Genomic DNA, 26,783 nt, shown 5'->3' on the forward strand with positions numbered 1-26,783 from the left:
AAGCGTTGTGGTGGAAATTGATCGGAAGTTTTTGAGGTGATAAGATTGATCATTTATTAGAGCGGACACATGTTCATGTTATGTCTATTTAGTCTTTGGGTGTTATGTGTATAGTACGTAGTATTTAATCAAATTATTTTATTCATCTTTATTATGAAAGATCGAGACATTTATTTTCTTTGTTTAACATTATTAGTTAAAGATAATAATAAGGAGATGATATGATCAAAGATCATTAGATGAACTTGAACTCGATGAACTTCAACAGTTGACAAACTCGTAGTTGACATTTAAGTTGCCACGAGCGTATCCCTGCCCGTCTGTATCAATCTGTTTGAAGACGGCCTCGTCTAAGTCTAAACCCCCGTTACTGCACTGATCCACGATTCTCACCGTCGCTTGCGCTTGAGTCCCAGTATTTGTCACCTGCGCTTGCGTTATTATGTTTTTGGTTATGATGTTACTTTCAAGACACTAAATAAAATATGTATATGCACATCCACCACATTTTGAATAGGGCGTTTTTCAAAACATAACCTTTGAAATTAGTGTCCTAAAATCGATATAGGTGACAAATCGATCATAAGCAAAATGGTTTTTCGGCCGATAAAAAATGATGTATCCGTTTATTCCCTAATTCTAGATAAAGTGCATAACTTCCGCCTAATGATTTTTTCAACATTGTTTGAAATAGATAAACTGACTTACTCTTAAGCATCTACCGCAAGAATCACGACCACGCGGTCCAGCCGGACCACAGAAAGCTGTCCAACCGTACCTCTGACGCCACTCAAGTGGTTGGTTCCCATCCCATGTCGAGCAATACGCACTTACTCGGTAAAGATCCCACCCGTTTTGTGCAGGATTGTAGAAATGGTAAGTTGCTCTTACGTTAGCGGATTGAGCGGCTGTTTTGGCAGCAAAGGCACATAGCAACACCAACAAACATATGCTAAGCCTTGACATTTTTTTATCTGTGTTGTTTTTTTGAGTTTAAAGATGTGGTGGATAGAATAAAGAATTTGATTAAACTCTATTTATAGGAAAGTAAAATACTATAAAATGACTAGTTTAGCCTAAAAGATGTGGACCGTTGTGTATACTTTTCTTTGGCGTTCATTTGAAATATTCAATGTACTTCCTATTGTTGGAAGACTTTTCTAGTCGTTTGGTACACATTCCATGGCTGTTGAACTTTCTTCAATTAGTAATCAAAAAAAGGAAAGGAATTTTTTTATCATATGTATAACTATAGATTATAACCGTAACTACAGACGGAATTTTTTTTTTTTGATCAACACAGACGGAATTTTACATTAATGCAAATATGGTTATATTATAGGATTTATTTAACACAACATTGTATCAGTCCTATTAAATTTAGGTTTAATAACTAATACCATGTTCTTGTTCCGTATGAGGAGTACTTAAATCAGATATATGTATAGTATACACTATAGATGAAGACTTAAGCTTTGAATGGTGACCAAAAAACAAAAGAGAACACTGAATTTTTTATCATTTTCCAAAAAAATTACCATTCACAAGAAATAGTTTTTCTTTCTTGTTTTTTCTCATTCCTTTTTTTTTGTAGAGAAATATAGAACAAAAGTATTTTTTGTTAAATTTGATAAGGATAAACATTTATTTTTATTCTTGCAATTTTATTCTTATATGTTCTTTTTCTATTCGTTACTTGTGTTCCCAAAAAAGTTTCCACTAGGAAACTTAGTGAATAAAATGTAAAAGAAAATTTGTTTTTCATCTCATTAATAATTACGTAACAAGACCATAGACACAAGGGAAGAGAGTACTTACCATGTGAACATTATTTTTTCTTTTTTTTTTCATTATTCAATATAAGTAAAAACGTGCACGTCTTTGCTAAGACCACCGTTTGTATAGTATAACCGTCGAAGTTATGCGACATATCTTACATGACCATACTTTCAAGAAAAAAAATCATGACCAATGTCTTTCTATAAACATCTAGCCATGCGATATCTTCCATTGGCTTCCGTAGTTATGCATAGTTGTTGGATATGCACTAGTGGTATTAGTAACTACAGTAATATTCAAAAATTCAAGAACATCTCTTTATTGATAATTTTAAAAACTTTCAAGAACAACACAAACATATCACTCGAGATAGAGATCTTTTATTATATAATGCGTTGACAGATCTTGACCTCGAAAACCATTACATAATATCAAACGCGATCAGTGGCGGAAACAAGGATGTTTTTGAAATCAGCAGGCTGATCAATGAGTTCATTGCCACAGTCAACAAATTGGTAGTCAACAATGAGATGACCTTTTCGATAGCCATCACCATCGGTATCTATTTGATTGAACATTGCAACGTCCAAATCCAATCCTCCATTGCTGCATTGGTCCACAATTCTCACCGTTACAGCTGCATTAGTCCTTGTGTTCCTCACCTGCACCCATTAAGAATCAGCAGTTAATCACACCGCAGTTTTCAGAAACCAGCTTAGGATTTGTTACAAAAGAAAATTATGCATATATATGATTCCTTCAAATTCACAAATACACCACAATTGACATCATTAAAAGTCAATATAACGTGTTATATATAGCCTATAGGGAAAATAACTTAGATATCACAGAATGATGACAAAAATAGCACACAAAAAAAGAAAAATCTTTAAAAAAATGAGTGAATTGGGTCAAAACCCATAAAGAATTCAATAATTAAAAATTAAAATGATTAAATTACTCTATGCCCTACACTTTTACCCCAACCTCGCCACCTAAATACTAAATCTTAAATTTTAATCACAAAATTTAAACTTAAACTTACAAAAAAAAAAACTTACATATAAAATAAAAAAAATTATTTTTAATTTTTGAATAAATGTTATTTTGAGAATTTTTCTCCTTATGTATTATTTCTGGAACAAAAATGTGCTTTAGTACTATTCTAGAGTATTTATCTTATATAATAAGACTAATCAAAATGTCATTTAAAGTGAAAATAAAAGTTCTCAAGAAGCAAAAACTATTTGGAGTGTGTAAAACTAAAAAAAAATATTGGTATTGGTTCTGAACAAAAAGCAAACAGAATTGAAACAAGGCATGTATAACTTGTAAGAGAATCATAAGTACTTACCCTTAAGCACTTGCCGCAAGAAGCTTGACCACGAGGACCAGCCGGTCCACAGAAGGCGGTCCAGCCATACTTGCTCCGCCACGAGTATGGTTTATCAGCATCCCATGTGGAGCAATATGCACTCACGGCTCTCAAATCCCAGTTGTTCTGCGCCGGGTTGTAGTAATGGTAGGTGGCGCGTACGCCCGTCGCGCTCTCTCCAGAGCCGCTTGGCGGCCCACTTCCCCAACAATTGCTTTGACAGTTGTTGTCCGGTGAACAGTAGTCAGCCGTGGTGCCGCAGTAGCCGTACTGGCTGCAGCAGATGTTGCCGGCGCAAGTCTGACCACCGGCTTGGCGGCCGCATTGTTGTCCGGCCACCATAGCCGCCGTGTATGATAACAATATGATGGCTATGCTAAGTCTGATCTTCATGATGAGATCTGTTTCTGTCTTCTTGGTGGTCTAATGCATGTATCTATATATATTATGTATATAAGAACTGTATCAATAGTAAACTATTTACATTATTATAATGTTGACAAAAACAATTTGATTAAGTATATACTAATGTTTGCCTTGTGATTTTATCAAATTGATTTGTAGACGTTAGAGATAACGTGTTCAAACCATGGGGAAATACATTTTGTCAAATGTGTACACGTGCATCGATATATCATTTATCCTCCATACAATCGTGTTCAAAACTGGTTGGATTGTATAGAAAATGAAAATATGAAATATATATTTTTCAAATGGTTGTTACTCTTGCTTTAATTGATTAGAGGAGCTCTGTAACTTATGGTTGTTATATCACTTATCCTCCATACAATCGTGTTATATATTTATCATCGAATCAAATGTACTTTATAACGTTTAAAAGATATTCTTTACAAAGTTTGCTTTAGTCTCTGATTTGAAAAACAAAAATTCTACATATATAGGCATTATGCAGTTTTCTAGTAAATTAAATTGATTTTCATATAGATAAACAAAATACGATCGAGAAGTGATATAATTTGGAATTAAACTGATGTGATGGGGGGTGAGACTTCGGTGGTAACTGTCTGCATGTGAACCGTCGATGACCTTTAGACGGGAGCTTACTGGTCGAAGCCATCTATTCAAACGGTTTAAAACTATGTATCTTCGGAAACCGCGATACAGGGGATGATGAGAGGCGGCTAATTGTAATTGATTGTTTTTAGAAATAGCAGCCTGGTAGATAAGAGTCGCTCTCAATTGGAGTAAATCATTTGACTAATCAAATGTAGGTGTGCCTTCCGTTGGTAAATGAATATATGTTGTATTTTTAATTTGAGAATTTACATGTTCAATTAAAATAAATATTAGAAGTATTCATCACAATTTTTTATTTTGTTATGTTGGATGAACAAGGTACGGCCGGAAATATTTTAGGCCTGAAGCTCAAGAGTGCAAAAAATAACATAGTGCAACTTGAGAGAATCAATCCGTTGACCACGCAGATTACTTGTTAACCATAAATCAACAGAGCTACAAGAGACTTTGTTCAATAAACGGCCGAATTTACTTACCGTCAAGAAGACCGGACACACATGTTTTTACGGCTTTCCCTCAGGGCCAGTACTGCGGATGAATCAAAGTTAAATTTTTGAAATTTAAAATTTAGTGTTTGGACTTGTTGTTCAACAAAGATTGCAAAGCATTATATTCGCTACAAACTGTTTGCTTTGTAATGGTAGGAAACTAACGTAAACACAACAACATACTCTTAACAGCTTTATTCATTACATGTTTTTCTCAGGTAATCATCCGTGTTTACATTATTCTCTATAAAATAATTCCAAATATTATTAAACAGAGATTCTCGTCCACATCTTTGGGACGCCTCGCATCCTCTACTATATGGATTTGCTGGTATGTGTACATGATGAACACGATGGTGATCTCCATCACCTCTGCTTATCGCTCCATAGTCAATACATCTCCCAGTGCTGCTACCAAATATACATAATAATATCAATATTGTCACAAACGTGAACTCTTTTACTTTTATCATGATTTTGTGTTTGAAATTTATTTTTTCGTGTAGGAAGATTAAAAACTCAGTTTCTATATATGCCATAAAGATACATTATAAATTCACTATTTTATAACGATGATGTCCAATTTAATTTCTGATTGATAAGTATCAGTTTTAAAGTTTTTTATACTAATTATCAAGAGAAAATTGGTGGTTACATTCAAGATAAATTGGAGATTATGTTTTTTTTTTAAAATCAGTTTTGTTTGGTGAAATTATAATTCAGTTAAGATTATATGTATACAGTAAAATTTATACTCCTAATGGACCATATATAAATATATAATTTTCTAAATAATTATTATTTTATTATTTTATCGATTTATGTCATATTTTGAACCCGTCCAATTTGGAAATGGAATTTTTTATTAATTTATCGAGTATTAATTTAGAAATTTTCTACTGTATATACTTTGAAAAATAATTAGCTTAATATTTTTTTTCAACAATTAGCTTAATATTTCAACTTTGGAAAATTACCACGGTTAATGTAAGAAAATCCCAGTGACTTACTGCTTACGTGGATAGAACAGGGACCCACATAAAAACAGATTTTCTCACTCTCTCTCCTGTCCGAATCAAAATCCGGTGATCCGAAGCGGAGGGAATAAAAAACCCTAATTTTGAAAATCGTTCGATCTCCCCAAGTTTTCTTAATCGGGCGGGTGGCGATTTGACCGTTACTTTTGTTGTTTGGTTAGATTATCTTAGAATTTTTTTTAGTTCGGCTAATGTGGATTAAACCGTTACTTTCGTGTATAACTGCTTACATAGTAGAAAAATATGAGCACTTTGCCTTTGGTTGAGTTCAGTGTCTCTATAATCATCATCATGTGCACTGTTAAGGATACGGATTGGTACGTAGAAGCAGGTCATTTGTTAGCATTAATGCAAAATCTTAGACTATCTTTACTCTTTGTAGTCTCTATTTTTAGTAGATTTGTGCTAGTTACTAGTTAGTCACTATTTTTTTTTTGTGTGCTTGGATTTGAATGTGTTGATTTTCTAACGAAATGCGCCAATGCTAACAAATGACCTACTTCTATGTACCAATCTGTATCCTTAACAGTCCATTGATGGTGATTACAGAGAAACTGAACTAAACCTAAGGCTATCTTTATACTCTTTGTAGTCTCTACCTTTTAGTAGATTTGTGCTAGTTACTAGTTAATTAGTCACTAATTTTGTTTTTGTGTGCTTGAATTAAATGTTTTGACTTGCTTTTTTTTCAATTTTGTTTTGATGTTTTGTTGTTCTTGATTTAAATTTCTAAGTTTATTAATGCATTTTGAAAGTTTATCAAAGCATTTTTTATAATGCTTGCTTATGTGGAGTGTGCAAACATGGTAGAGAATCTTTACCTGCGAACGTTCTGAAACTTAACATATTTAAGGAGCACCGGCTTTCCCTGTAAATGGATTGCAACAGAGACGTCTCAAGACAAATGGCCAGAACATGTCACTAAATGAATAAAAGTTAGTTTTCAGTTCTCACATTAAGGTTTTCTTCAGTTAGTTCAGCTGTGTCAATTGGAGGAAAATTCATTAACCCAATAAGAATTTGAAAGAATTCCAATATGTATTAGGCTTATAAAATTAAAAAAATTAGAAGCCCAATATAATATATGGCCTGCCCGGTTCTTATTGGACTCAAATTTTTGATAAAAAACAAAAACAAAATGACTATTAAACTCAAAGCAAAATTTATCAGAACTCTTTTTTTTAGTGAAAATCATAGAATATTACTATTTTATGATTCTAAATTCTTGATACTAAATTCAAGTGATTTGCACATTACATGAGGAGTATGCAAACACATATTATTAGGGATATAAATATACGCTAATGTAATCCCAAAAGCTAAAACTAGCTAGACTGCATGATTATTAAAAATTTGGTGAAATTTAAGTTATTTTTACTAGAATACAAATTTTATTTATTCTCTTGAATTTCATTTTGTATTTTTTAATCCATATATTCAATAGCTATAATACAGCACGTTGAAAAGGATGAGAAGAGAAAATAGCTACAATTTGGTCACTGGATTGAACACTGAACATCCTGTAATTTTTATCGAACAATTCTGCGGTAAATCACAAAAATAAATAATGAGAGTTACATAGCTGTAAGTAGGTGATCTTTTAAAAAGAAAAATAGATTTCTCGTTGCCCTGGTTATTAAAATTTAATATGCTCACGCGGTTTCGCCCTTGCCCTAAACTACTAAAGGTCTAATAAATGGTTTCATGCAGAAGAAAGTTATAAGTGGGTGTGAAGTAAGACGATCAAAAGCTTGCAAAAACTTATAACATCCTTTTAAAAATGAATATAAACAACTAGAGATTTTTTTGCATTTAGATTTTATATTGGGGATGATTATACATAGACATATTTTATTCGCACTGGAATTTTGTAAATCATTTTTTCTATCAACAAATAAGTTTGAGGGGAAAAAATCTTAGAGTGTTGTTGTTGGGTGCCACTATGTTAATGTATTGACCGTTTATTACTTTGCACCAGTGATGTCATGTTTATACACTGTATATTACATTATATTTCGGTATATACATGTTTAGTTAAACATATTGGGCAGCACTATTAATTAAATACTATACATATTTAGATGATTCCTGCCTATAGTTTTATATACACCTGATTTCAAAGAAACGACAAGAAACACGAGTGGATTAGATGGATAAGTGTTCTTTAATTTCTCATTATAATTATTTAAGCTAGACTTAACCGTGAGCTTGACAGTCATGCCGAAACATAATCTGTCCATGAGAATGACAGTTTAGATTTTAGAAAATTCATAACAATCCCTAAGAATTTGTATTTTAATTACAATGCTTACAGCAGTGTTTGACGTGGATGAGTGGAACAAAGCATCAACTATAAATCAATCTTTTTTCTGCCTATACAAATATACAATCATTCAAAAAGATGTTCAAAAGACAAAAATAAAAAGACAAACTAAGAGAAAATCAAACAATTTGTAAATAATTAGTGATATTTGATCAGATAACGAATACTTTATCAGTTTAAAAGAAGACTTTAGGTCATTAACAAGAAAACAAGACTTTGCCAAAAAAACAAGAAAACTAGACGATGAAGATACTCTTTCTTCTAAACACCATATAATGACATGCGTTTTGTTTCCATCTAAAGGCTATATCATCAACTTATCTTTAGTTTTACTTTGTATCATTCTCATTTGTTTAAAATTTGAAATTGCGGAGAAATTTGGTGTTGAAACTGTATTATTAGTATTAAATAATATCTTAGATATCGTATTTATTATTATCTTAGATATAGTGTTTTCTACAAAAAGTTACTAATGTAACAATGGAAAATTCAAATAAAAAAAATCTATTAATAGTGTCTTCTTTTTGTAAACATATTAATTTTATTTACAATATAGACATGAACAAATATAATGTGGCAGCAACTAAATGGAAGAAAATTCAACAGATAGGTCACACGTAGTATCAGACATTTAATACTTAAAATTTATTATTGAATGTAACAGAAATTTTAAGACAATAAATACTTTTGTGATACTCAAAAGTCAAAAGCTATTGTACATGTATAGCAAATTATTCACAAACTTTTCATATACAAACTAGGGCCGGCCCGCCCTACGGACGGGATGTGAATTTTAAAATAATTTTTAAAATTAGAGTAAATGTTTAATATAAATTTTTATCATATAAAAAAATACATATTAGTTAAATTTTATACCTGTCATTGTATTTGAATATTTTTTAAGACCCCATTGAAGAATTTGTGATCGAAGTTTAAATTTCTATAACAAAATACAAATGATTTTAAAATTATATGGAAAATATATTTTTAATATGTATATATATATATATATCGTTTACATTAAGTACATAATATATAAATCTAAATAAAATTTTAAATATATTATATTTGATATATATCCTTATATATATATATATTGCTTACGGTAATTTTCAAATAACACTTAGGAACTACTAAAACGATTTTACTTTTGAATTTTTATTTATATATATTTCTTTCTATCAGAATATCCGAATGAATATTTTTTAAAACCTAACAATATTATGGATGTACTAATTAGTTACTTTGATTTCTAAAAATATAATTATAATATTTATATGATTATAATTATGCCAAAATAATTTATGCTGTATTAGATTATATTTTGTGAGGTTATGTTGATTTATTTGAAATATATATATTTTATTTTATGTAAAAATAAGGTAGTAGGATAAATTACATCAATACTATTAATTCAGAAACTCTTTTATGAAATTACCCCTACTCTTCCCGGTTATATTACATTTTGTGCCATCAGTTTTAGTCATTAAGGGTACTTTAGAAATGGAATTTCGACCACCTAAGTTACCTGAATATAATGAATAAACAAATATCCTAAATAAAACACAGACACTATAATGTAACCCATATAATTAATTATCCTTTTTCAATATTAATGAATAAACAAATATTAACAATATAACAACTTAATTAATACTATAAGTCATTCGATATTAATTCACAGACCAACCAACGGACTTTTCCAATCATAGTAACACCATGTAAACCTCTCAGGTATAAGTAGTCAATTATATATAACCATTGGTACAGAACCTGCAAATATATACTGAACGATTGTAATAATGATCGTTTCATAAAAACAAACAAAACTCAATTATAAATCTAGCTGACCATAAAAGGTCAATTCATTTGGTCTTAACTGTTTCCATATGATGAATACCTCATCTGCAATGCTACATTCCTTGTAAAGGCCTGAAGAAAACCAATTCTTGCATCGAAAAGTGTGCTTGATAAGAGCTCATGCCTTGTTGTTGCTGTTGTTGGGAATGTTCTGCAGAAGAAGAAGCTCCGCATAATGATTGATCATGGGCGGCATCACTTTCCTCCAACTGAAATAGATAAAGAGAGAAAGACAACAATGTTGTGAAAGATCTCAAATGAATTCAATTTCTTGGGCTATAAGATTTTGATGGCACTACCTTTCTCTTAAGATCTCTGTTGGTTTCCAATAACATCACCTCCTGTAAATTAATCAATATGAGAGTGTTCTATTGAGATTATTGAACAATGTGAAGCTCTCCATGTACCTTTCTTTTGGGTCAGATAGTTGATCAAGCATCAGACCGGGACTGGCAATAAGAAAACAAATCTCAGATTTGGTACTGTTCTAAATTCTCTTTGGACCAAAGAATCAAATATAAGCTTGTGATTTCTTAAGATTGTGTATACCTTTGTGGATCTTATTTACCTGTGATGTATATCCTGGATGTTCTAGCTGCTCAAGCTCATCCAATCCCAGCCCCGGCTATCTTGTCACCTAGCAAATGTAAGGACAGAAGAGTTAAGTAGCTGGAGACTTTGGAGTAAGCAATTAATTCTCAAGATGTGTAATGAATCACGCTATGCACCGTTGTAAATATTGTAGGATCAGAACTCTCGATTTGAGTTTCAATCATTTAAATTTTAAAGTTGAGGTTAGTCTTTGACAATTCATATATATATATATATATAAAGAGAGAAAATATACATGGAAGTCTTTAGCTGATTGATTTGGATCCATTGTTGCATAGTTATGTTTTCTATTTTTCTCAACTGTCTTAGCCATTCTACTAATTCATACAAACAAATGATCACTTAATAGAATCCTAATGTATATCTACCAAAGTCACTAATCATATCATTGCAACTCATCTGAAGCATCATAACTTATTAGTTATAAATACCTGATGCATATCGTTCACCACTGTTGTTGACATTCTGATTGGGTAAACATAGGTGATGCAGACAGATGAAGAATGCAGTAGATGAAACATTGACTCTGCGTTATCGTTTTACTCTAGCTTTCCCTTCTCCTTTGATGACATCGAATTTGAGCAACATCCTCATGAGAAGCTATGCATTCATGACAGACTCCTCCACCGCAACTTCCATCCCTCCATTTAAAAAAAAAATCCAAAGCACGAACCTGTTTTCCTGCAAACACACAATCATTCATTCCCCTTTTCATACAAAAAAAGTTTGCAGTTCTTATAAACTCACACTGTCCGACCTCCCATGTGATAGCTTGAACTGTAGCAATTCCCTTTTCTATCTCTCCGTCCCTTGCTCCATGGCTGTCCATCTTGTTACTTAGTCCATCAGCTCAACTCAATCTCTCAAAGCTCTCAGAGAACCTATAAAGAGATCGAAGAGGAGTATGAACCCTAAAATTTGATGTGAAGCTGATGGAGACAGGTAAACGTTTCTCGGTTACTATTTTGTTTTCACGGATTAAGAGAATGTTTTTCAAGAGTAGAAAGCTAACCTTTTTATAGGTGTAGATACACACGGCTTTACAGAAGAGAAAGATCCATTGAATGTCGGTTTGTGGTTGATGGAGTTAAGAAGGAGATAAAGGGAATGAGTCTGTTCAAAACGTTTCGGTTAATCAGCACAGAAGACTAAAGGACGCGATTGAAGACGATTGAAAAGCCAGAAAGAGTATCATCGTCGTCAGAGAATGAAACCTAAAGTTTCTAGGTTTTGGACTGTTTAAGTTACACAGTAAGCCCACATAAACGCAGCCCATTAAACATATACCATAAATGAAACGCAGTTTTTAGACATCGCAGACGACCTGTTGAACACTTACTCCTTTTGCAGAGCATATAGGCCTTTCTTTAATGTAAATCGAAGCCCAACGTATACATCTCGTCTTAAACAAACATAAGCCCGGTTATGAAGTATATTTGTGCACAGATGAAGACACGTGTCATCGCCATAGAGATTGACTTTCCACGTGGCTCAACCAGGAGTGAGACCAACATATTTATATATATATAGATATTTGTAAGGCGACCTAATCAAATTATTGGTCAAATATATTAACAAATCGTTAATGCACGAACTACAAAAAATAATATATCTTATCTCAAGACGAACTTGTCATTTTATGCTTTTTCTTCTATGTTTAAAAATAAAAAAGAAAATAAATAAAGTAAAGTCACATCATATTGGACAAAAGGGTGAATCAGATATTATACTGTAAAACATTAAATTAATATTAAAGTATATTGTTGTCTGAAATTTTATATAATAAGGAAATGTTTACATCAGGCAAAATCTGTCGTTTTCCTTCTCAAGAGAGAGAGCAGCAAGGTCTCATGGTGAACCAGTTTCTCCTTCATTTTCTGCCTCTAATGCCTCTTCTTCACTACCGTTGCTCCTTCTCCGGAAACGGTGCCGTTTAGTAGCTTCCCTCCGTGGAATGCAATAACTTCTTTCTCTCAACTTATTTCCTTCTTCTAAATCTGCCGATTGAATCTCACAACGACGCCGTTTTAAGGTCCGTTCTCTCTCTCTTGAACGAAAGTAACCGTTTTTATTTCTTTTAGCAAAATGCTCTGTTCTTCGTTGTGTTATGGACTGTGAATGCGAGGATTTAAATCTAATTATCTCTGGAAAAGTTTTCGTTTATTCACATCACCGGAGACGATAAAACGTTAGAAGTTTCTTGATTACTGCTTGTTATATATGACGAAAGATTCGATTTTTATTATATGATTGAAGATTCTGTTTCGTGTTCGTCGTGCCAAGTTTGCTTCTTGAGTGTTTTTGCTACATTTTGTTTTCATGTTTTAGTTGTGATGTTGAGAAAAGGTACGGTCTTGTGTTGCTTAACAAGAAGCATGATTGAAGGATGCACTGATCTTACAATGTGTCTTTTATCTTCTATCTTGTGGCAGATTGTTTAGAGGAAAATTAAAGACAAAGGAGGTGAGTTTCAGAGTTTTGTAAATGGAGCATTACGAGGTACTTGAGCAGATTGGGAAAGGTTCCTTTGGGTCAGCTCATCTTGTGAGACATAAGCATGAGAAGAAACTGTAAGTACTTCACCTAAACACAGGATTGCTCGAATATAATGATTGAATTATCTGTAATGTTCTGCTCCTTCTTGCTGTTTAAAGGTATGTGCTGAAGAAAATCCGGCTTGCTCGGCAGACTGGTAGGACAAGAAGATCTGCTCATCAAGAGGTTGTTTTTAAATCTCTTCTGTGTTCTGAAACATTTCACATATATGTTTAGAACAAATGGAGCTCCTTTTGTCACTTCTTAGACATGAGTTCTGGAGTTTAGAACTCTTGGTGTTGCTTTGTTGTTTAATGTCTGTTATGGATCATACATCATTCTTGAGCTATAGATGTTGACTTTTGTTCTGTAGACTAATAACCTCCTGTTATCTCTTTGTAGATGGAGTTGATTAGAAAGATAAACAATCCATTCATTGTGGAGTATAAAGATTCTTGGGTTGAAAAGGTAACATCTATACATGTCTTTTCGTTTCCTAAACATAGCATTTGAAAATCTAACCATCTCTATGGTCTATGGATGTGTGCTATTAGGGATGCTATGTGTGCATTATCATAGGCTATTGCAAAGGAGGAGACATGTAAGCTTATTCCTTCTCATCAGCACTTTCCTGCTACAGACTAGAGAAGAGGCTATTTGACATAGTCACTGACTTTTTCTGCTTCTTCTGCATTGCAGGGCGGAAGCTATAAAGAAAACGAATGGTGTACACTTCTCTGAAGAGGTTTGTGCTAAGAAAAATTAGATTGATTCTCGCCATTAATACAAAATTTCTGAATCTCTCAACTATTTTTTGGTTTGGTTATCAGAAACTCTGCAAATGGCTTGTTCAGCTCTTGATGGCGCTTGAATACTTGCATGCCAATCACATTCTCCATCGCGATGTCAAGGTTTGGTTTTGATGTTATGTCCCAAGATCAACACAGTTTATAGATACACGTCCCAGGACTAACAGATTTTTATTTATCCAGTGTTCAAACATATTCTTGACAAAGGATCAAGATATACGTCTAGGTGAGATACTTAAACAAATTTGTCACATTACATTAAAACAACCAACCATAGTTTAACAAATCGGTTGGATGATATTGGCAGGCGATTTTGGACTTGCCAAGGTCTTAACATCAGATGACCTCGCATCTTCAGTAAGTATAGTTTTCCTTAGAATTTTCACATATTGATTTGTTTCAGACTCAGGTTTGATAGTTACCCTTCTTCAAAACCAGGTGGTTGGAACACCAAGCTACATGTGCCCGGAGCTGCTAGCTGATATACCCTACGGGTCCAAGTCTGATATTTGGTCTCTTGGCAAGTTTCTCATCCATGGCTAAGATTGTTAACGATAGAATAGTCATCTGAATCTTTGTCTTCTTTTCTTCAGGGTGTTGTATGTATGAGATGACAGCTATGAAGCCAGCATTCAAAGCTTTTGTAAGCCCTGAAAGCTACATTTATGTTTCTTTGGGTTATGTTCATCAGAAGTTTCTGACTGTTGCCGGCGTTTGAAATTATTGCAGGACATGCAAGGGCTAATAAACAGGATTAACAGATCAATCGTTCCTCCACTTCCAGCGCAATATTCTGCTACATTGTAAGTGTGTGCGATCTTGTTTGTCTCAATGTGAGTTCTATTAGAGTTTACTGATCTATGCTATTGCTTTCTTCAGCCGGTGTCTAGTTAAAAGCATGCTTCGGAAAAACCCAGAACTCAGACCAAGCGTACGTCATATTATTATATCCTTATGTACATGGTCTTAACTCAGAACGTGAAAGTGAACAAAACTGACCAGTAAACATCATCTCTCTTCTTTTGTATAGGCTGCTGAGCTTCTCAGACAACCGTTGCTTCAGCCGTATATCCAGAAGATTCATCTGAAGGTGAACGATCCAGGAAACAATGTGTTGCCTGCACAGTGGCCAGAATCTGAATCCGCCAGGAGAAGCAGCTTTCCTGAGCAGAGAAGGCGTCCTGCACGCAAAAGCAAGAGCTTCGGTCCAAGCAGGTTTAGGGGTAACCAGGAAGATTCTGTTTCTTCTACTAAAAAACCTGTGCCTGCTGCGTATTTGACTCGTGAAAGACAAGTGGAATTGTCTACAGATGAAAGTGGTGATGGAACGGTTGTTCGTAGAACCACAGAGGCTTCTAAAAGTTCTAAGTACGTTCCAGTGAGAGCTTTGGCCTCACCTGTGCGTGGCCGTGGACAAGTAAGTGATCTATCCTTAATGGTTTTACTGATTGTTTTGTCAGAATAAAGAACGTTTGTTTCCATAATGTTGCAGCTTCCTATTTCCTCACAGCATACCAAACCGAAATCAGCGGCTTTGACTCGTAGAGCCTCCATGCCTATCTCAAGAAAGCCTGTAAAAGAAATCAAAGACTCTCTATACAACTCCAAAACCAGTATTCTCCACCAGATAAAATCTCCTGACGTGTCCATGAACGCACCAAGAATCGACAAGATTGAGTTTCCACTAGCGTCATACGAGGAAGAGCCGTTTGTTCCAGTTGTGCGTGGGAAGAAGAAGAAGAAAGCATCGTCTAGAGGTTCATACAGCCCACCTCCAGAGCCACCACTAGACTGCTCAGTCACGAAAGACAAGTTCACCCTTGAACCAGGCCAAAACTTTGAAGGAGCGATCATGAAGGCGGTGTATCAGTATGAGGAATCATACCCTGAAAACAAAAGCGAATCGTCTGATCAGAATGCAACTGCTGGAGCATCAAGCAGGGGTTCGTCTGGTATAAGAAGACAGAGATTTGATCCTAGTTCTTATCAGCAACGAGCCGAGGCACTGGAGGGATTGCTTGAGTTCAGTGCGAGGTTGCTTCAGGATGAGAGGTATGATGAGCTGAATGTCTTGCTGAGACCATTTGGTCCAGGGAAAGTCTCACCTAGAGAGACGGCGATTTGGTTGTCCAAGAGCTTCAAGGAAACTACTAAGCTGGAAGATTGAGAAAGGAATCAGTCTAATTCTAACATGTTGCAACGTGAGAAAAACTTCCACTTTTGACAGTTGATCAGAAAATGTCCATGAAAATTGTTTCAAAGTTAACTACTTAGGCTTGTGTTCTGTAATGAGTAGCTAACGTCTCTGTAACTGCTACATTGGAATTCAAGAAATTGCAACTCTCATTGTCAGTTTGATGTTTATTTCAGAAAAAAATTCCAGTATACAACGTTGTATTAGAGAAAATACAATCCTTGATAAACGAAAAAGAAGAAGATAGGATTCTGAATAGACTCTGAAGCAACTAAAACATAATATAGCACAACCAGCAACGATGTCGAGCAGATGGCTTCTTCCCAGTGTGTTAATCACTAGTTTAGTGTCTTGTGATATGCAACCTGTAATTAGTCACCCAAACAGGCAGTATTCAGATTCTGAGATATATGTTTCGACTTTAATTTGTAAAGTTTAAGTAAGCACAATGTAAGATAATCTCCATGAAAAGGAGTTTTGAGCACTTACAGAAGTTGACGTCTTCAAGAGCTCTCTGATTGCCATTGTTGCATAACAAGAAGATGGAAGAGTAAGAGCCATTTTGAGAGCCAACTGTGTCTGCTCGGAATCTTTCAAATCGGTTTCACATGATTCTGGTTGGTTGCTATCGGATTCAGTTTCTTCAGCGGATCCAACTTTGTCCACTGGCTTTTCCATGGTTATCCTGTCCAGGTCCGTCTCTGCCAATGGTTTATTGCTGTCAGTGTAAGTCAGTAACTCCCTGCAGCAATTACCCAACAAATTAGTCTCTGCTTCCATATAATCTCTGATCTCATTACTGGAGGAGGTTTAGAGTACCATTCAAAGTCAATTGGCTTCTGGAAAACACGTCTATAACCACCAGTCATGCTAGTTATTGAGAATTCCCTGAAACAATGCTTGTTATTAGTAGAATATAAGTAGATGCTCATGGTGATGCAGAGTGACACAAGCATAAAGAGGATATGGGAATTTACTTTACACCGTGAATGCTCTCTGTTAGGCTGATACCGTCCTGAGCAAGCAATGTACGCAGAAAATTATAGATTCCATTCGCAGATTATGCAAAAACTTCAGAAAGTATACACTGAGAATTTAAGTTGTGAGTTTAGTTTAACAAACCTTCTTTGCCAAATCATGAAAAATTTCAGCAACGTCATTGGACGGATAAATAACTCTGGAGCTGTCGAAAGAAAGAGAAAGTTGATTTAGTTTCAAGTAGTACAAAACGTTCCATCTACTTTACTTGAAAATTCTGCAAGCAACTTACCCAGGTAGAGGGAGGACGATGTCACTGGTAGAGTAAGTTCCAGCTTCCACGTCTTCTTTACCTACAACCTGAAGAACACAAAAGAAAGCATCACAACATGAATAACGCAGAAACATCTTTAGTTACCCAAAGTTTCACACAAGATGAAAGTTTTCAACTATAGGCGGCCTAGGTAAGAAGTTCCCAAAAAGAAAATAACCTTAAAGAGGTCACTCCTTTCTCCTGGAAGATCAACAACAGCAGTATCATCTAACTGGTCACAGTCCAATGCCTCTTCGCTGTTTTCCTTCTGTTCAGAGTTCAAACTGCCAACGACTCTCTTTGCATCATCTACTTTTGTACTAACCAAGTCCCCCAACACAACTTGGTTGGTCCCTGCCACACCACAAGAACAAGTTTGTGAAAGTTAAAACCTCCATTGACAAGCATACACAACGGCCAAGAGCTGATTAACAAAGAAAACTGGCGTACCGTATTTTTGCACGCGCAGACTTGTTGCATTGTTCCATAAGTAGCTTTGATAACTATGTACATACCTGCACAACAAGGATCACATGTACATTAACCTAAGAAACTTGAGCTGTGCCCCTGGCTTGGCATTTCATATCCCAGTCTCAAGAGGTAACGTTCTAAAGGAACTAAAGCTATATTAAATAGACAAATTATTACATCATTCTCAAAGTTCTGGGTACGCCTTTCAGAGCCTGCAGGTAGTTCCCAGGACATTTCTTCAGACACTGCAGCTGTTTTAAAACAGCCCAAAATTAAAATTGATTAATATAGAAACCCAATAATGGCAGACCCCAACACATGAACAGCTGAATACTTACAATGGCTCTTTCAGCAACGAGGTATCGCGGTAGCTGCCTTAGAGTCCCGTCAATGTCACCAGTTTCTTTGTAATATTCACGGGCCTCGTTTACTACATTTCTTTGTGGAGAAAATCTCAAAGTCAAGGAAAAATCATGCACTGCTTAGAGCCACTAATATGGTTCAAACAGATACTGTATTAGCAACTGTAGCTGAGACTAAGTCATGTTAAAAGGATATCACTTTCTCTTGGATCAAGAATCATGTCTACAGCTTCTTTCCACTCTCCTTTCAGTAGTGCGGCTCCAACATGGTGGGTTGGTACTGAACCACTTCCAAAACGCTGTCATATACAAGTAAAATATTTAATAAAATTTAACTGAGTTTTTTAGAGAAGCCATATTAGCTACTAAAACGAGTAAATAATACCTGCAAGCCAAAGTAGTTGATGAAGCCATCTTTGCCCAAGGATTCTGCAGACTTTTTGATAGTTTCTTCAGAATCTGCAACCACTCCTCTGAAAAAATATGGAAATTTATACATATAAGGTCAATAATTGCTTTCTTGGAGAAGAGATTCTGGAAGTTACATCATAAAGTTTATTTCATTTTTACAGCGTTCAGTCACACTCTCACCTCAATGTGATTGTAAATCTGTTTCCCATCAGCTGCCCAAGGAGAAGGCCCTCTTTTACAAGGCTGCAATCATCACTAACATTAAGATCACAAAAACAAGACAAAATACAAACGTTCAAGAATATGTTGGCTTACCTGAAGTCACCAACTTTGATCCCAAACAATCTCTTGTTAAGCGCAGCCAATTTGCTAGCTTGCTGTTTGAACACAGTTACCTAGAAGCCCAAAACAATCACATATTATGTATTATAACAACGATACTCATCTTACCAAGGAAACAGGTGCAGATTACTTACACGTTGAGTTGAGACTGATCGCTTATCCTTTGTTCCAGAGAATCCGAACGACTTTGGCTGAGAAATTAAAGAACGCAGTTTATCAACGAAAGTACAATGGCTAGAGAATAGCTCAATTGACGAAGAAAAGAGATGGGAAGCACCTGAACGCCAAGCATCTTTCCTATCAATCCCAAGGCCTCTTGTGTATCTTTGTTCTCCTTGTAGAGATGGAACCTATATCAAGTGAGTTAGTAATACATATGATGCAGTTCAAAGTGTAATCCCATATATAAGTTGTTTTATAATTATTATTACTTGAGAAACTTGCCAACATCCGCTGGCCAATGCTCTGAACCTCTGCTATCAAACGGCTTATCACCTCTCTCCTTCCGCTTTCTCGATCTTTTACCTCCAGCGTTTCCTGAATTAACTCGCACACGGATGCATTTCGAAGTAGGATCTGGACCATCTACCGTGTCGGTCACTAGAAACTTGAATTTTTCTTTAACAAAGTTGTGGATCGCCTGAATAGTAGTAGTAGTAGTAGTATAAGTAAACCCCCTCATAAAAATGCCTAAAGATAATGTTCCATAAGTAGATATGCAATCAAATCACATACCGTTCTCTTGGACTTGTCAGAACTTGGATCAAGAACAACCGGCGAGATCTCATCATCAGCTCCTGAAGTGACTTGATTAACCAAAGTTTCCATACGCTCTGCATCAGAGGCACTGCAAAGAGATCTGAAGGATTCAATTGCAGAAGCATAGCTTTGTGGTACATCATCTGAACTTTTCGTTTTATCTTCCTCCTTCACATCCTAAAACAGATGAAACAACAAACAATGTCAGACATAAACAAAAGAAAAAAGTAGCCTCACTGATCCGATGAGTGTGAATCAAAGTAGAGACAAACCATCTCAGGAGAGACATCCAGTGATGTCAAACGAACAACATTGCCATCCATATCCACTTCGTTTACAATAAAGTCTGCGTATCTACCAAACACCAATACAAACAAATATAATTTCAAATTTTCATAAAGGTTGAATCTTTGAATCCACTTGTTAACAAAAAAGTAAATTTAAGAGCTAAACATATAAAAAAATCGTTTTGTTTCATCACAAAAAATAAAACTATATCAGAGAGTTTCTGATCTAACAACAACCTTTGTTTGAGAATCCCGCGAAAGCCAGGGAGCTGGGAGATGAAACAGGAGATGCCCACGTCGGATTCATCTACGGTCTTCATACCCTCGGAGGTTTTAGCTGACGCCGCCATTGTCGAAGTCCAGTGAAAGCTCGAGGAGTAGGGTTTTAGCAGACGCAACAAACAAGACGAAACAGTTTTGTTTAGTTTCATTGCCTTCATCGCCGGGAAAGGCAAAGACACTAAGTTAAAACGCAACGTTTCGGTTTGAACCGATAAAATGTTGTAAACCAGATCCGTACCAGTAAATCGAATTCTCCATCGTCGTTGACTTGAGCCAGTTTGTTGAACCTTTACCGAACCGAACCGAACCGAACCGAACCGACTACGCTCTAAACCAGCCTATTACCAATCATTAATAGGACTACTCAGGTCTCCAAATTTTTTTAAAATATCCGAATCCAGATCTAAAATTTTATCACGAATACATGTTTTCATTATTTTTATCCGAATTTTGATTTTCTAGACATTCAAATGACATATATCTTTTTTAAAATTGTAAACCTGGCGGATATTCAGATTTAGATCTTTAAATAAATAAAAATTAATATTAAAATATTAATAATAATTTATAAATAAAAAAATATATAATGTTTTTAATAATTTCTATATGTACTATTACAAATTTATATAAACTATTACAAAATGGAAATATAATAGATAAAATTAATTTTTATATATAGATATCACTATTTTAAAAATAATTATCAATAAAAATTACAAATTTGGATCCGATTTTGACAGATTTAATATTCTACTATTTGAATCTGGTACTTCTGGATATTTGGATTTTCGAAACGGATCGAATCGGGAACTTAAGACTCCGAATGGTAACTGCGGGTTTAGCGGTGCGAGACAAGCGGTTCAACTGCGGTGCGGGACAAACGGTTCAACTGCGGTGCGGGACAAACGGTTCAACTGCGGTGCAGAACAAGCGGTTCAACTGCGGTGTAGAACAAGCGGTTCAACTGCGGTGCAGAACAAGCGGTTCAACTGCGGTGCGGTTTTTACAGTTATAAAAACGTATAGATATATATGGTATATATGAAGATTTTTGTTACTATTAACTGCGGGGCGGTGCAGGACGGTTTATAACATTCAGGCTCCGAATGGTAACCGCGGTTTGAGCGATGCAGGACAAGCGGTTTAACTGCGGTGCGGTTTTAACAGTTATAAAAACGTATAGATATATAGTATATGTAGAGATTTTTGTTACTGTTAACTGCGGGGCGAGACGAGGCGGTTCGTAACATTGGAAGCTTCAAAACCTAAATAATGATTCCAGCTCTAATCATTAATATTTAACGCACTGTTCTGGGTTAGTTGAGCTTTTAATATCTCCAAACCGATAAAAAGTCCTAAACCAGATCGGTACAAATCAAATATTCCATCATCATTGACTTGAGCCGAACCGAAGATCTTAACCAGATCGGTACGAAAAATAAACCGAACCTGATAAATTTAATTGTCTTCTTTTGTAGAAAGGAGACTTTAGTGATCGACCTTCCCACTAACATAACAGATCCACAACCGAATCGGCGAGCCTAGAGAGAGAGAGAGATGGTGACGAAGACGGAGGAGACAGAGCTAAACCAACTCGAGAATCAAGTCGAGAACGGAGGAGGAGGTGTTTGGGAGTATCTCTGCCTCGTCCGTAAGCTCAAGGTTCGCAGATCAGAGCTTGTGCTCAAGCATGGTCTCTCGATCTTGAACGATCCGGGAAAGCGATCCTCTCTTGGTCCAGATGGTATGTTGATTCTCAATTCCTTGTTGATTTGCTTCTCAATTGAGTATGTTTTGTTGATCTGCTTCTCAATCTATTGATTCTTTTAGGAGATTTGTTCGCACTAGTAGCTGACAACATAAAGGAGTGACTTTTGTCTCGAAAGAACTTGTCTTGATGGACTTTTTTTGTTTTTTTTGTACATGTAATGTCTCTGCCAGTTTGTAATGCTTTGTTCTCTCTATGGAGTTTGTTTTGTTTATGTACATGTTATATCGTTCCCAGCCTGGTTTGGTTTGTTTTTGCTGTCTTAGCTGATTAGAGGTTGACTTTACACGGATTGTGTAATAATGCAGTGAAAGAGATGATGGGTGTGTTTATGAACCTAAGGAGCTAAGTGGCTTATCCTTTTTGTGTGTGCAGAGTGGACTTTATATGAGCAGGTAGCTATTGCAGCTATGGACTGTCAGTCTCTTGGTGCTGCACAGGTGAGTTTCCCTTTATGCTTTCCACTGTTACCTTGAGAATGTTTCTATTTTTAAGAAAATGGTTTGTTGATTACTTACATCACTTATTCAGTTATTCAGGGTTGTATATGTGTATTTATGCTATTTCTGAGGCTTAAGCCTCGTTTCTAGATTTCTTTCTTGCATTTTGTAATTCAAATATCTTGTAAAACTTATGGATGCATTCTTTGAAATAAATGATTGATAAATATAATTCGAGTATTTGGATATCTCACCAAAAAGGCGCACTTGTATTTTTGCAGAATTGCATCAAGGTGCTGCAGAAGAAGTTTCCGGAGAGCAAACGTGTGGGTAAGTACATGTCCATCTTTGAGAAACTGAGCAATTTCTTCACTCTTGTTGGACTTCACAATCCCACTCTCTAGGCTAGCTACTAGGGTACTAGTTAAGCCAAGCTGAATTCATATGGTCTACATGTGTAAGCTTTGTTTATTCACATGTTTGTTTATTTTACATTTTGGAGTCTTCTTGGTGTGTATATATGTGCTCTGGTCTTTCTATGAAAGTTGGGTTCTGTAAGCAGCAAGTTTCTTTTTTTTACCTTGATCCCAAACTGAGCTGCGTCTTGGTAATATATTTCAGGAAAGCTGGAGGCGTTGCTTCTAGAAGCAAAGGGAATGTGGGAAGAGGCTGAAAAAGCCTATTCAATCCTTTTGGAGGATAATCCACTCGATCAAGTAAGTTTCCACATCTTTGCTTTCATTAAACTACCCACAAGCTGCTGCGTCCAGATGCTAAGTAAAACTCGATGTCTAGGTTATACACAAAAGAAAGGTGGCTATGGCAAAGGCGCAGGGAAAACCTTCCTTAGCCATTGAGCATCTTAACAAATATCTTGAAGTGTGAGTACTTGCTAACCAACCCTAAACTGGATTAATAATTATCTATCAGATGAAACATACCACTGCTGATCACCTTTGTTTGTTTTTCTGTCTTTATGTAGATTCATGGCTGATCATGATGCATGGAGAGAACTTGCAGAAATTTATGTTTCCTTGCAAATGTGCGCCTCTTTTTGACATACAATTATTCACTAAGCAAACATTTAACTATATTATTCATTTTTTTTGGAATCTCTATCTCTTTTCAATCCGATTTAATTTATAATTTGTAACAGGTACAAACAGGCAGCTTTTTGCTACGAAGAGCTCATATTATCTCAGCCTACTCTTCCATTGTACCACTTAGCATATGCCGAGGTAAGTCTATGTAATATTCTATTTTCGAAACATAAGTCATGCTGTTCCTTGTTAATACATTTATGGCCATCACCAGAAAGTCTGTTTAAGACATAGATTTAGTAGTCATTCATGATGTGTAAGTCATGAAGTAGCAATAGAAGAGCTAACTATCACATGGAGCTTTGAGCATTGCTCACACAACTAATACTCGAAATCCAAAACTTTGAAAGTTCACTATAAATTACCGCTTTGGCCACTTTGAAACTTCTTCTGGTATTGTATTATTAATGCAATTTTTTTGTAATTTTTTCCAAAATCAGGTTCTCTATACGATTGGTGGACATGAAAACCTCATAGCAGCAAGAAAGTACTATGCATCAACCATAGACCTAACAGGTGGTAAAAGCACAAGAGCCCTCTTTGGAATATGCTTGGTAAGATCTCTTTTCTTTCTCACACAGGTTTAATCCATATCCAAGTGACACACATTTGAAGTGATTCATCTGTGTTAAATCAGTGTGGATCAGCAATAGCACAGCTCTCAAAAGGCAGGAACAAAGAGGACAAGGACATGGCTGCACCAGAGCTTCAGTCTCTAGCTGCAACTGCTCTGGAGAAAGAGTACAAGCAAAAAGCTCCTGCCAAACTCAACCTACTTTCTTCTGCATTAAGAAGCTTGAAGCTCTAAGTTCATCAGAGACCACCAGATAAAAAACGCTGGCTCACATTTGTCTTGGTTAAAGCTTTTTTTGTTGTCAGAATTATCACTCGTTGTTCTTGCTTATTCAATTTTCACTCTTGGCTTATTATAAACTCATACATACACTGTTTACTAGAGGTATTTAATCAAGTCAATTAAATTTATCCAATCCTAACAAAAGAATACCAAAAAAAATAATTGGCAAAGAATGTGAAACATTAGTAATCATGTATATAGTCTTGAAATTATAACTATATTTTTTCACGAATTTATCAAATACAACTAAAATTGTCAAATAACATGATTTCGAAGAACTTGACGTATAAATATATTAAATTTTAACTACCTATATAATTTTAAATAATCAATTTTACGTGATATGTAGCACACTGCAAAAATTTTAGGAGCATGAAACATTGATGAAATGAAATAATCTTTTTTATTAATTTGTTCTATGCTTAAATTTACGATAATTTAAATTGTTACATAGTAACTAAACTGATTATTATTCCTTTTGTATTTTTATAATTTTAAATTCAGTTGGATTTTGTTAAATATTCATATCTATAATTTTTACAAAGTAGTATCATATTTTTTCCATTTTTCAGTCGTTGGGCCGAAAAAAGCCCATTTATGTTTATAACTGAGTGATTCAAGTTTGTTTGGGTGGGTATTAAAAATATTAAGTGTGGGCTACGTAGCCCACTAACGACATCACTACTCAAAACCCTAGATGCATGTTTAAATTCAACAAGCGCCGTATCATTCACTTAGGGTTACACATCTTTGCATTTGCTGCCTCGTAAGACCTAGCTATCCTCAGCCATGGCCGTCGGGAAGAACAAGCGAATCTCCAAAGGAAGAAAGGGAGGCAAGAAGAAGATGTAAGCAATTATAAAATCTTTTGAGCTCATTTAAGTTATTTGAGAGTCATTGTAATTGATTTGTTGTTGTGTCTATATTGAAATGATGATGGCAGTGTTGATCCTTTCTCCAAGAAGGATTGGTATGACATCAAGGCTCCCTCTAACTTCACTCACAGAAATGTCGGAAAGACACTTGTTTCTAGAACTCAGGGTACCAAGGTAATGTCTCTTTTCTTACAAGCTCGTTGATCGCTTTTGCTAGTGAGATTTGTCGGAACTTAGTGCGATAGTTGTTGTAATTGCCAATGTTTTAGTGTTATGGTAATGCTTTTAATGTATCTAAATGATGTTATGTGTGTTTTGGAACATACCAGATTGCATCAGAGGGTTTGAAACACAGAGTGTTTGAGGTTTCTCTTGCTGATCTCCAAGGTGATGAGGACAACGCTTACAGGAAGATCCGTCTGAGAGCTGAAGATGTCCAGGGAAGGAATGTCTTGACCCAGTTCTGGGTAAGGACATACTTAATTAAATATTGATTTTTTAACATTAGGTTATTGTATTTAACATTAGCTCTTTGTTTGATTACTAGGGAATGGACTTCACCACTGATAAACTCAGATCCTTGGTGAAAAAGTGGCAGACTTTGATTGAGTGTCACGTTGATGTTAAAACCACTGACAACTTCACTCTGAGGCTTTTCTGCATTGCTTTCACCAAGAGACGTGCTAACCAAGTCAAGAGAACTTGCTACGCTCAATCTAGCCAAATCCGTCAGGTATATATAGTCTTTAGTTATGCTATCTTTTTTCTCCTGAGCTTACCACCTAATCCTTTGTTGTTTGTGTGCATTGCTCAGATTCGCAGCAAGATGAGGGAGATTATGATCAAGGAAGCTTCATCTTCTGACCTCAAGGAGCTTGTTGCCAAGTTTATTCCAGAATCTATTGGGAAAGAGATTGAGAAGGCAACTCAGGGAATCTACCCTCTTCAGAATGTTTTCATCCGTAAAGTCAAGATCCTCAAGGCTCCCAAATTCGACCTTGGAAAGCTCATGGAGGTAAAGACAAACTACTACCCTAACAACATTTTTTTTTAATATTTTGAGATATCATCAAAGGTTATAATAATCAAATGCGTTGGTTTATAAATCTGTGTAGGTTCACGGAGACTACACAGCAGAGGATGTTGGTGTGAAGGTTGACAGGCCGGCTGATGAGACAGTGGTCGAAGAACCTGCTGAGATCATTGGAGCTTAAGAGAGGTGTTCAAATTGAGAGAGATCGTTTAATTCCAAACTTTAGTATCTTTAATGCTTTGTGTTTTTTCGCACTCGTTTGGTCCCTCAGCTTCTTCTTCTGTTTGATGTATTTGTGACTTTTCATAGTATAAACTTGCCAGTTTTGGATAATTTATGCAACGTTGTTTTAGAAACATTCCACAAGATATTCTTTCTGTTTTGGACCTGTTCATCTTCTTAGGAGTGTTCTATCATCACTAAACCATCTTGTCTTTTTTTTTTGATCAAAAACCAT

At 35.4% G+C, this 26,783-nt stretch overlaps 6 protein-coding genes and 1 long non-coding RNA gene across 14 annotated transcripts; 3 read left to right on the forward strand and 4 right to left on the reverse strand.

Moving 5' to 3' along the window:
- Positions 1-118: 118 nt before the first annotated feature.
- On the reverse strand, positions 119-1,019 carry LOC103859056 (pathogenesis-related protein PR-4). The gene is made up of 2 exons (XM_009136536.3): positions 709-1,019; positions 119-426 (listed from the first exon to the last, which is right to left on the reverse strand). Exons 1-2 carry the CDS (start codon positions 964-966, stop codon positions 262-264), a joined length of 423 nt encoding a protein of 140 aa, XP_009134784.1. The 5' UTR covers positions 967-1,019; the 3' UTR covers positions 119-261.
- Positions 1,020-2,082: 1,063 nt separating this feature from the next.
- Positions 2,083-4,186, reverse strand: LOC103859057 (hevein-like preproprotein). The gene is made up of 2 exons (XM_009136537.3): positions 3,134-4,186; positions 2,083-2,441 (listed from the first exon to the last, which is right to left on the reverse strand). The coding sequence occupies exons 1-2, from the start codon at positions 3,545-3,547 to the stop codon at positions 2,211-2,213; spliced, it is 645 nt and encodes a 214-aa protein (XP_009134785.1). The 5' UTR covers positions 3,548-4,186; the 3' UTR covers positions 2,083-2,210.
- A 5,482-nt stretch (positions 4,187-9,668) lies between these two features.
- Positions 9,669-12,041, reverse strand: LOC103859058. 8 transcript variants are annotated; one of them, XR_004456816.1, is made up of 8 exons: positions 11,837-12,041; positions 11,525-11,625; positions 11,260-11,393; positions 10,944-11,193; positions 10,469-10,537; positions 10,308-10,349; positions 10,200-10,241; positions 9,669-10,109 (listed from the first exon to the last, which is right to left on the reverse strand). It is a non-coding gene; the product is annotated as an uncharacterized LOC103859058 (long non-coding RNA). The 8 variants fall into 8 exon arrangements; XR_004456815.1 differs by having other exon boundaries at positions 11,270-11,393; positions 11,525-12,041; XR_631198.3 differs by having other exon boundaries at positions 11,525-12,041.
- Positions 12,042-12,293: 252 nt separating this feature from the next.
- Positions 12,294-16,208, forward strand: LOC103859061 (serine/threonine-protein kinase Nek2). Its single transcript, XM_009136540.3, has 15 exons — positions 12,294-12,544; positions 12,945-13,082; positions 13,167-13,233; positions 13,450-13,515; positions 13,602-13,648; positions 13,747-13,792; positions 13,878-13,958; positions 14,040-14,082; positions 14,164-14,213; positions 14,295-14,376; positions 14,450-14,499; positions 14,586-14,659; positions 14,736-14,787; positions 14,887-15,273; positions 15,349-16,208. The coding sequence occupies exons 2-15, from the start codon at positions 12,997-12,999 to the stop codon at positions 16,021-16,023; spliced, it is 1,806 nt and encodes a 601-aa protein (XP_009134788.2). The 5' UTR covers positions 12,294-12,544; positions 12,945-12,996; the 3' UTR covers positions 16,024-16,208.
- On the reverse strand, positions 16,188-20,659 carry LOC103859060 (multisubstrate pseudouridine synthase 7). The gene is made up of 20 exons (XM_009136539.3): positions 20,211-20,659; positions 19,959-20,040; positions 19,663-19,863; positions 19,359-19,567; positions 19,205-19,277; positions 19,062-19,118; positions 18,901-18,980; positions 18,766-18,828; positions 18,560-18,647; positions 18,371-18,473; positions 18,151-18,254; positions 17,990-18,063; positions 17,792-17,856; positions 17,520-17,695; positions 17,321-17,388; positions 17,173-17,233; positions 17,028-17,065; positions 16,870-16,938; positions 16,540-16,792; positions 16,188-16,415 (listed from the first exon to the last, which is right to left on the reverse strand). Exons 1-20 carry the CDS (start codon positions 20,411-20,413, stop codon positions 16,389-16,391), a joined length of 2,094 nt encoding a protein of 697 aa, XP_009134787.2. The 5' UTR covers positions 20,414-20,659; the 3' UTR covers positions 16,188-16,388.
- Positions 20,660-21,737: 1,078 nt separating this feature from the next.
- LOC103859062 (ER membrane protein complex subunit 2) lies at positions 21,738-24,551 on the forward strand. Its single transcript, XM_009136541.3, has 9 exons — positions 21,738-21,998; positions 22,398-22,462; positions 22,744-22,792; positions 23,084-23,178; positions 23,258-23,343; positions 23,445-23,504; positions 23,619-23,700; positions 24,003-24,116; positions 24,200-24,551. Exons 1-9 carry the CDS (start codon positions 21,812-21,814, stop codon positions 24,368-24,370), a joined length of 909 nt encoding a protein of 302 aa, XP_009134789.2. The 5' UTR covers positions 21,738-21,811; the 3' UTR covers positions 24,371-24,551.
- Positions 24,552-25,051: 500 nt separating this feature from the next.
- Positions 25,052-26,712, forward strand: LOC103859063 (40S ribosomal protein S3a-2). The gene is made up of 6 exons (XM_009136543.3): positions 25,052-25,266; positions 25,362-25,467; positions 25,623-25,760; positions 25,841-26,026; positions 26,108-26,308; positions 26,409-26,712. Exons 1-6 carry the CDS (start codon positions 25,208-25,210, stop codon positions 26,505-26,507), a joined length of 789 nt encoding a protein of 262 aa, XP_009134791.1. The 5' UTR covers positions 25,052-25,207; the 3' UTR covers positions 26,508-26,712.
- Positions 26,713-26,783: the final 71 nt, after the last annotated feature.

This window comes from Brassica rapa, chromosome A03, assembly GCF_000309985.2.
Source record: "Brassica rapa cultivar Chiifu-401-42 chromosome A03, CAAS_Brap_v3.01, whole genome shotgun sequence".
Lineage (NCBI taxonomy): Eukaryota > Viridiplantae > Streptophyta > Magnoliopsida > Brassicales > Brassicaceae > Brassica > Brassica rapa.